The 10,054-nt window shown below is 36.0% G+C and overlaps 1 protein-coding gene and 1 long non-coding RNA gene across 3 annotated transcripts in view; one reads left to right on the top strand and one right to left on the bottom strand.

Annotated features, from left to right (window-relative positions):
• The window catches only part of LOC136344708 (uncharacterized), a 44,834-nt gene extending 44,019 nt beyond the window's left edge, over positions 1-815 (bottom strand). The window contains exon 1 of the long non-coding RNA XR_010732993.1: positions 688-815. This is a non-coding gene — a long non-coding RNA (uncharacterized lncRNA). The remainder of the gene's footprint in view (positions 1-687) is intronic.
• A 460-nt stretch (positions 816-1,275) lies between these two features.
• Top2 (topoisomerase 2) lies at positions 1,276-9,367 on the top strand. Of its 2 annotated transcripts, XM_066291754.1 has the most exons (18): positions 1,276-1,516; positions 2,619-2,813; positions 2,880-3,601; positions 3,656-4,311; positions 4,444-4,915; positions 4,975-5,143; positions 5,199-5,689; positions 5,795-6,151; positions 6,310-6,458; positions 6,512-6,721; positions 6,780-7,030; positions 7,104-7,130; positions 7,214-7,378; positions 7,428-7,566; positions 7,620-7,768; positions 8,503-8,595; positions 8,655-8,883; positions 8,939-9,367. In XM_066291754.1, the coding sequence occupies exons 1-18, from the start codon at positions 1,502-1,504 to the stop codon at positions 9,121-9,123; spliced, it is 4,674 nt and encodes a 1,557-aa protein (XP_066147851.1). In that variant the 5' UTR covers positions 1,276-1,501; the 3' UTR covers positions 9,124-9,367. The 2 variants fall into 2 exon arrangements, with proteins under 2 accessions (XP_066147851.1, XP_066147852.1); XM_066291755.1 differs by lacking the exon at positions 7,104-7,130.
• The last annotated feature ends 687 nt before the right edge of the window (positions 9,368-10,054 follow it).

Below are 10,054 nucleotides of genomic sequence, written 5' to 3'. Positions count from 1 at the left end.
AATACCCCGTTCAGTTCTATTTCTAATATAATATCACCAATGAGATACCGTCTGCTAAGAGCGTTTTTAATGGTCACCCTGTATGGGGAGCGGGTATCAAAATAGTGTGCTTAAACAGTCGATATCTGTCTTAGCCTAAAGTTAAAGCATGACGGGTGCGAAAAATGAAAAAAGAAACAGTGTGGATATGGAGACAGTGGGTTACTGACGGTTCTTTAGAGAGTGCTTTGCAGGACATTGACAGTTTTCTTCAATGCCTTTTAGATTTTTCACACCATATTAAACTTTAATTTTTGCCATTGACGCCATATTGAATTTTCAAATAATTGGTTGTTTATTGATGAGGTCCCGTGGTGATAAGATGAAAACATCGTGTCCCATGGTAACAAAAAGTACTATTGTAAAAATGATATTGCATGTGGTGCAAATATGCTGCATTGCATTCGAAGCTTAGCCCCATCACCCCTCCCAACTAATTTAATCCTTCATTGCGCGCTAAGGTTTCTAATAACTTTAAATTAAATTGTTTTTATTAATGTCTTATTATTTCGCCTAACTACCTGTTACCGACATAATATGTGTGATCATAAATTTTTTTAAATGTCAATTGAAAAGCTGTTGACGCTACTCAGTCATGGCGCATCAAGTAAGAACAAATTAAGAGAGAGTCACAAGCGAAATACATACCAGAGGGGTAACTTCCGTCGAACTCATATACAACTGTAAAATTTAGGTTTACTTTTTTATGTTTAAGTTTTAATGTTTTATATATTAACAAATTTATGTGGAAAGAAAGGAAGTTGCCTCACGTACTTGTTCAAACGGTTTGAATGATTTTGACGCCTTACAGCGTTGTCACATTTAATCAAGTTAACCTAGGCGCTGATTGGAGTTTGTACTTGGTAACGTGACAATTAATATATGTTCATTTGTTTGCAAGTGTTTCAATAATTTTACTTCATTCTGCGAAGATTCTAGATTTTTTAGTTTTCTTCAGGTCAGTCACGGAAAAGTTGACGCAACTATGGATTTTTCAATGGCTCAACTCTGCTCTCAAATAATCTTTATTTGCTTACTTCGCATGCCGTTATATAGATGGCTTTCCTTGGAACACAGAAGAGGACAGCCGGTAAAAACGCCAACTCTCGCAATTTAACACTCGTAACGGGTTTGAGCTTACATCTGATTGAAGAAGTTCATATTTCCGCCAATGTGATTGGTCAGAAGCGAACCGATTTATCAACGAATAGCACCGACCAACTCCGAATACAAGGACGAACGGAGTGTTTGGCGGTTATGTGTTTTGGTTTGGTCTAGTGTTTGTGAACGTTTGATTAACCTTCGTCGTCAGTACCTTCAAATAATTATTAAAAAGTATTAGTTAGTGTCATTGTAATATTGAAATTTATAGAATAATGAAGTGTATCTGTTATAAAATGTGTTTATATGAAAAGACTATGAGGGCCTCACATTAAGCTTGCAATTTGATTCAAGGACAAAAATGGCGGATATTAAGGTAAGCAGAAGAAGCTGATGATCCTGTTGCTCTTAAGTAGTAATAAAGTTTCTTAGATGTTTTATTTTTATATAGATTTCAGTGGTAATTGTCCCTTAGATTTCTAATATCATATTATTTCAAATTCGCTTCATGGCATTTTGTAGTATGCGAATTTTCAATCAAAGAAAACATTACAGTTGTTTTCATTGGCAGGTAACATCTAGTTTAAGGGTTTCTTTATCAGGTCTCGACTCATTTCATTTTCGGCAGATAATTGCTGAACTATTTACCATAACAGTCTGTGTTCCCTTTAAAACTTTCATCTTTAAGAACCTCAATTTTAGTATAAAAGAATCAGTGGATACTACCTGTTTTGTTGTCTCATTTTATTCTGAACCATTCAATGATTATGAGTATAATATCACTTTCAATGACTGAAAGTTATAGTTTTTTTTTTGAGGATTTTATTATGCAACAGCTCCTAAGAGCTTGTGGGAAGATAAGACAATATGGTCCAAATACAAGGCACGAACATAAAGATGAGCAAAAAACATGCATAGAGGCACATAATTTTTGAAATTAGACAAAACCTTCTAAATAAAGATTGGTTAATAATATATTAGTCAAATGTAAAATTGTAGGTTATTCAAAGAGCATAATATGCTACATATTTTCTATGAATATGATATTCGGGTACAAACCGCAGATGAGTTGAGTAGGTCATATTTGTTCAGATTAGTGAAAATATGTATCGATATAAAAACAAGTATGTTTCAATGAAGTAGGTAGGATAAATAAGATTTTTGAATATTTTATTGATAGAACTTACTAAATATTAGTGGAAGTCATAATTTATAAATAAGAATATAGGTGTATTAGTTGAGGTAATCAGACTTAGGGAGTCCAACTGCTATATTTCTGGAATTTTTAATTAAGAAATTACTATTACAAAGTTTAATTTATATAGTAAATAAAAATCAAATGGTCAAAATTTGCTTCATATTTGCACATTGGTGGTTACTGTACACTGTATTTGCTGACCAATTGTCTTCTTAGGGAACCATCTTTCATATATACTATTTCACACTTTTATGACAATTAACAAATGAAAATTATTTAGGCAATGTTCGCCAGCATGTCAAATGGCAGTAACGCAAATGGCAGTGCTGCAGCCCCTAATCAAAGTGGGTCCTCTGCTGCAGTTTCCAAATCAAAGTCAAACAAACCAACCACCATTGAACAAACTTATCAGAAAAAGTCTCAATTGGAGCATATTTTACTTAGACCTGATACTTACATTGGTTCAGTTGAGAAGGTAAGCTTTTATTTATTTAGTTACAATTTAGTATAACATCACATTAAATGTGATCCATTCAATCAGGTTAATGAGCTTATGTGGGTTTACTGTCAAGAGAAACAAATGATGATTCAAAAACAAATTGAATATGTCCCAGGATTATATAAAATATTTGATGAAATTTTGGTCAATGCTGCTGATAACAAGCAAAGGGATAAAAATATGGACTGCATCAAAATTGAAATTAAACCTGAAGAGAATATGATTTCTATCTGGAACAATGGACAAGGTATTCCTGTAGTAATGCATAAAGATGAGAATATGTATGTTCCAACAATGATCTTTGGGCACTTGCTCACATCTTCAAATTATAATGATGATGAAGATAAAGTCACAGGAGGGCGCAATGGTTATGGAGCTAAACTTTGCAATATATTTAGTGAAAAATTTGTCGTTGAAACTGCGAGTAAGCAATTTAAGAAAATATTCAAACAGACGTGGGGCAACAACATGACTAAGGCTTCAGAACCTAAAATAAAAGACTTCAATAGCGAGGACTTCACCAAAATTACATTCTATCCCGACTTAACAAAATTTAAAATGACGAAACTGGACGACGATATTGTGGAACTCATGTCCAGAAGAGCTTATGATGTGGCAGCATCATCTCAGGGTGTGAAAGTTTTGTTAAACGGGCACCGCCTTCCTATTAAGAACTTTAACAATTACGTTGAGTTGTATATCAAAGGGAAAGAAGATGAGATGGGAAATAGCCTAAAAGTTGTTTACGAACGCTCAAACGAACGGTAAATATTTCCTGTTCTTTCTTTTTTTTTTCTTTAAATATCGGTTTGTTTTAGGTGGGAAGTGGCGGTTACTCTCTCAGATCGCGGTTTTCAACAGATGTCGTTTGTCAACAGCATTGCCACCACCAAAGGCGGCCGCCATGTTGACTATGTTGTTGATATGATTGTGAAACAACTTCAAGAAGTGATTAAAAAGAAAAACAAAGGTGGCACGGCAATTAAGCCATTCCAAATTAAAAACCATATGTGGATATTTATTAACTGCCTCATCGTCAACCCTACCTTCGATTCGCAAACAAAAGAAAACATGACTCTGCAAGTAAAGAGCTTTGGCTCCAAGTGTACCTTATCTGAAAAATTCATCAACGGAGTTCAAAAGAGCGGCATAATAGAGACCGTATTGTCATGGGCGAAATTTAAGCAGCAGAACGAGTTGGTCAAAGCAAGTGCTGGCAAGAGAACAAGCAAGCTAAAGGGGGTCCCTAAGTTGGAAGATGCTAATGAAGCAGGGACTAAAAACAGCTTGAAATGCACATTGATTTTGACTGAGGGAGATTCAGCTAAATCACTAGCTGTGTCGGGATTGGCGGTTATAGGACGCGACTACTATGGGGTGTTTCCTTTGAGGGGCAAATTGCTGAATGTCAGGGAAGCCACTCATAAGCAGATTTTGGAGAATGCTGAAATTAATAATTTGGTGAAGATCGTTGGTATGTTATGTACAATAATTGATTAATGTAATTCGGCTCAGGAAGAATGACATTTAATTTGTAGTTACAAAACATTATGGTCTGACACTGCATTCACTTTTCATTTCAAACCACAGAATTTTTTATCCTTAGGTTTGCAATACAAGAAGAAGTATCTCACTCAGGACGACATGAAAACGTTACGTTATGGAAAAATCATGATAATGACTGATCAAGATCAGGACGGTTCCCACATCAAAGGTCTCCTCATTAACTTTGTTCATCATAACTGGCCGGAACTTTTGCGGCAAGACTTCCTGGAAGAATTTATCACTCCGATTGTGAAAGCCAAAAAGAAGAAGGAGGAATTGTCTTTTTATTCATTACCAGAGTTTGAAGAGTGGAAAACTAATACCCCAAACCACCATACATACCAAGTCAAGTATTACAAAGGTTTGGGTACCTCCACTTCTAAGGAGGCTAAAGAATATTTTAGTAACATGGCCCGGCACCGTATCCGGTTCAGGTACAGTGGTCAGGAAGATGATGATCATATCGTGTTGGCTTTCAGTAGAAAACATATTGAAGCTAGAAAAGAGTGGCTGACGAATTTCATGCAGGACAGGTATCGATTTCTCCGGTATTTGGAGTTAATAAATCTTGGATGAATAATATAAATTTCAGTAAGAGACGAAAAGAAATGGGACTTCCAGAAAAATATTTATATACGAAAGAGACGAAATTTGTTAATTACAAAGATTTTATTAATTTGGAGTTGGTGCTATTCTCCAATGCGGATAATATTAGATCCATACCGTGTTTGGTAGATGGTCTAAAACCTGGCCAGAGAAAGGTGAGTTTCTTTGAGTAACGTCAATTCATTTAATTTTCCTGTTGAAATTTCCAAGGTCCTCTTCACGTGTATGAAGCGTAACGATAAACGCGAAGTAAAAGTGGCCCAATTAGCTGGTTCAGTGGCCGAGCACTCGGCTTACCACCACGGCGAAGTGTCTTTATGCATGACTATAGTAAATTTGGCTCAAAATTATGTAGGTAGCAACAATATCAACCTCTTAGAGCCTAGAGGTCAATTCGGAACTCGACTAGCAGGCGGCAAAGATTCGGCCAGTCCGAGGTATATTTTCACGAAAATGTCGCCGATAACGCGCATGCTCTTTCATCCCCACGATGATCCGCTACTAAAACACGAATATGACGATAACCAGAAGATTGAACCTATATGGTACATACCCATTATACCCATGGTTTTGGTGAATGGAGCTGAAGGTATTGGAACTGGTTGGATGACTAAAATTCCGAACTACAATCCTAGGGAAATAGTTCAATGTCTCAGGGCCATGCTGGATGGAGATGATGATATTAAAGAATTGCACCCATGGTATGTTTTCACAGACTTTTATTGACTATTCATTCATATATTGGATCTAGCTACATGAAAAATTTTTTTGTCTTGACACATATTCAACTTTATAACACATTTCAGGTATAAAAATTTCAAAGGTACCATCGACTACTGCGGCGAGAGTCGTTACTGTATCAGTGGGGAAGTTGCTGTTGTGGGAAATAAACTCGAAATCACGGAATTGCCAATCGGAACTTGGACTCAAAATTACAAAGAAAACACGCTGGAAGTGATGCTCAACGGTTCAGAGAAGGTCAAAGCAATATTGCAGGATTACAAGGAATACAATACAGATACCACTGTTAGATTTTTGATCACCCCGCAAGATGGACAGTTGCAAAACATGGAGAAGGAGGGACTTCATAAGGTGCTTAAACTGCAGACGCTGCTATCAATTAGTTCGATGTGCTGTTTCGATGAGTTAGGTTGTTTAAAGCGGTACGTAGATGATTTAAGTAAGAACTTTACAGTGAATAGTATTGAAGTATTTACTTTAAAGTTGAGGAATCTTCAGTCAAAAATACCATGAAAAATTTTAAGTTAAGACTATCTCAAGTTTAAGTATATTTTTAATTTTTCGGTCCATTTTATCACAGTTTTGAATCGGTTATGGAGATCCTACGAGAATTCTACACATTAAGACTGAAAATTTACGTAAAACGGAAAGAGTACCTGGAAGGAGCTTTGGAAGCCGAGGCGAATAAACTCAGCAATCAAGCTAGATTTATAGTTGAAAAATGCGATGGTATCTTTCTCCTCACTATCACATTCTCTGATTTATCTGTTCATTAAATTCAGGTTCGTTGACCGTGGAAAATAAAAAACGCCAAACGATAGTAACGGAGTTGATTAAAAGAGGATACGACCCTGATCCGCTTAAGGTATGGAAAACGACTGTTTTCAAAGAAGACGATGAAGAAATCCCGCCCCCGGAAGATGAAGAAAACGCCTCCCAGTCTCAAGACGATGACGAGACTCCTTCCAGCTCCAAGAAAAAACCAATAAATGGTTAGATACTTTTGTTGTTGATTATATTTTCCTTGACATTTATGTTTCATTTGCATAGAAGCCTCAGATCAGAATTTCAAAAATTACGACTATCTCCTGGGTATGTCCATGTGGATGTTGACTGACGAGCGAAAAAACGAATTGTTGAGGCAGCGCGATAACAAGCTTCTAGAATTGGATGTTTTGAAGAGGAAAAAGCCATCAGATTTATGGCGAGAAGACTTGGACGCGTTTTTGCTGAAATTAGATGAAATTGAAGAAAAAGAGAGGAAAGACGAGCTAGGAATAAAGAACGAGAAGAAAGAGCCAGTAAGTGGTTTGCTTTTGATAATATTTCTAATTTGTTTTTGAATTGTGTGGATTTGTTTTGCTTTCTGAGAAGGAGGTGATAGTGCAATGCAAAGGGCGGGTAAGAACTTATTGCGCATAAAGATGTTTATTAAATATGTATGAGCAGAAAACTATTAAAAATCTGTTTTTTTTTTTAATTAGGGCAAGAAAAAGAAGATTCACTTGCATGAAACACAACCGTCCCCCATGGCTCAACGGATAGTTCCTATAGTATCTGATGAAATGAAAAAGAAAATTCAAGCCGCTGTGAAAAGTAGGGAGTACAAGGATAAAAAAGCGATGAAAAAAGAATTGACCCTAGAAGAGGTATTATACGTAAATCGGCACGTTCGAAGTGTTTTTTTTTTTTACGTAGGAGGATGAATTTGACACTATGGTCAGGAGCAAGAAAACTCTAAAAGATAAATTGGGAACTCCTGAGGAGGTGGAAAAAAAAATTAAGAAAAAGAAAGGAGATGGATTGAAGCAAACCAAATTGATTTTCGATAAAAAAAGTAAGTTTTGATTTGCGTAAATATTGTAGGTAAAATGCGAAGTTTTTCATTAGTAAACGGAAGCCCTAAAAAGAAGGCCAAGAAGAATCCTATATTTTCTGACTCAGACAAAGGCGATTCTGGATCAGACGATTCCTTCCAGGCCGATATAAAACCTTCTTCGGTTAAAGAACGCACTAACACTAGGCGGGCTGCAACAAAGGTAAGTAAAGTCTATAATTACTTCATATGTCCATTCTTACTGTTTATTAATTGATAGTAAAACAAATATGTTGTCAAAGAACTCTAATAACTAACAAATCTTAAAAAGTATACTTACTGAGACCGATAACGTCAGGCAAGGCACATGTTGTGTTCGGGTTTTACTAGTTTCATCATTTTTCTCACGTAATTGTGATATATAATTTTGAAATAAACAATGGGTTGATCCATTGAATTAAATGCAATACAAAAAAATTAAAGCAATCTATTTTTGCACTAACGAGGAGTTTCCTATAGCAAAATATAAAAGTAATTTTCGTTTTACTTAGGTTGTATTTTCCTTCTCAAAGTTGCCATTCTTGGAATCGAGTTTATTGCTTCAGTAATCTATATTCAGTATCTTGTACCGGATGGCTTATTTGGTTTTTTATAATTTGATGTTATCTACGCTTCCTTGGTAATTTGTATTCTTTGGAAATCTATTAATAGAAACATCAGAGACGAGGTGATATAACCCCGGTTGCGATAATTCATACGAAATGAATAATTAAAAAATTTGTTTTATCTGTTTCATCCTCTTTAAGGTTGTTGAAAAATCTCCAAGTCTTCGTCCTATGAAAGATCCCTCTTTCCCATATTTCCTTTTGAAGGGTCGGATTTCATTTAAAACATTCCTATTCCTGCTTAACTTGACTGCATTTGTTGCCGTCATCACGAGACTTCTTATTCTTGCAGGTAACGAAGTACAATTTATCTGATGACGAAGAAAAATCTTCGGACGATGAGGTTTTATTCGATAACGCGTTCGTAAATGAACAATTGAATACGGTACGTATGAACTTAATTGGTTATATTACTCTCATACTATTCAAAGTTATAATTTTTAGGTCGCAATAGCATCAAGTGATAGTGAGGACGATCGATCACCGCCTCCGCCGACGCATCGACAGTCATCTGAAGACCTTTTCGACCAATTAATAGGAACTAAAAAAGATGAGGAGGCTGAAGAGCCCGTTTCGACGTCGTCAAAACGAAGATTTTCGCCGGAACCGCAGGAAGTTGTTCCGCCAAAGAAAACTGCGAAAGTAAAGACTGATAAAGTCAAGAAGACAAAAGGTAAAGCGAGGCAAAAAAAAGCTGATTTTAAGTCTAATAAAGAGTGAGTTTTTAGCAAAAAAAGTTAAAGAGGATAGCTCACCACCTGCCAAAAAGAAAAGAGCAACTGGCAGCTCTTCAGATGATGAATTTTGTATTGTTGAATCTTCTTTGAAATCGTCAGCTATACCGGCATCGAAATCATCCCGCCGTGGCAAGCAACCGGTATCCTATCACTGCGATGATTCGGACAGCGATTAGTTAATCACAGTTGTGACTTCTTTTGTTGTTCAGAAATTCTAAGTGTTATTGTTTTATTCTAATGATCTGAGTAGTTTCTACTGATCCCTTCTCGTGAATTAAGGCCGCTGAGCACCTTTGTTCATTTTAACGGCCACATATCGCCTGTAAGGACATATGTGTGAAATTTCGTAAATAATTTATTATGTAAGTTCAATTTGTACTGTGGCATTTTTTCAAAATAAAACGAAAAAATTTCTTTTTACTTTACCCTTTTAAATTAGTGTGATAAGTTTCAAGACTTAAACGGGATTCATAAACTCGACATTTGGCTTTGGTGCCAGCTCCGAACGTGACCGCATTATTCGTAACATAGGACGAAAGTTCAATTTATAGTCTTCAAATTGCCTATAGTGTGTCATCGGCTCAATTTGTTGATTCATCTGCGACGGCTAAAACTTCTCCTTTGCTACGAGTGTTAGCATCAAAATATTTTCGAAATAGGGTGTATACAGGTGATTTTCTTTAAAATAAAAAAGGTGAACCTTAATGTTTTATTTTGAGTTATCCTGTATGTTTAAAGTTATGTCCAATTTCTACGTCTGTTCCCATATCGCTACTATTGCAGTTAAATCGTCCTTCCGCTTTTATGAATTTAATACTGTAGGTGATACGAATATCAAGGTCCAAAAAACTTGCAAATATGTAAAAAGTAGTCACGTAACAAATTAATTTAATTTTTTAATTCAAATTGGGGTGTTTGCAGGCACCTTTGATCGACTGCCACCTCGCGTTGATTCAAACTCGAATGAACAAAGGAGTAATCTCGGCAACAAATCAGGAATACGTACATACACAGGGCCAATAATTCGAAACTGCCCAGTCGCCCTGTTCCATTCGTTTACTTTTGTTTGACCGGGAAATTCACTTTCATGCACAAACGTCCGTCAAT

The sequence above is a fragment of the Euwallacea fornicatus genome, chromosome 17 (assembly GCF_040115645.1).
Source record: "Euwallacea fornicatus isolate EFF26 chromosome 17, ASM4011564v1, whole genome shotgun sequence".
Classification (NCBI taxonomy): Eukaryota; Metazoa; Arthropoda; class Insecta; order Coleoptera; family Curculionidae; genus Euwallacea; species Euwallacea fornicatus.
The sequence above is the reverse complement of the archived record's forward strand: the minus strand, read 5'-3'. Positions and strand labels throughout refer to the sequence as shown.

Excerpts from the sequence above, each read along its gene's own strand:
- Top2 (XM_066291754.1), top strand. Across the intron at positions 4,916-4,974 it reads ACGAATTTCATGCAGGACAG|TAAGAGACGAAAAGAAATGG; the intron begins GTATCGATTTCT and ends TATAAATTTCAG. Across the intron at positions 6,152-6,309 it reads GAGTTAGGTTGTTTAAAGCG|TTTTGAATCGGTTATGGAGA; the intron begins GTACGTAGATGA and ends ATTTTATCACAG.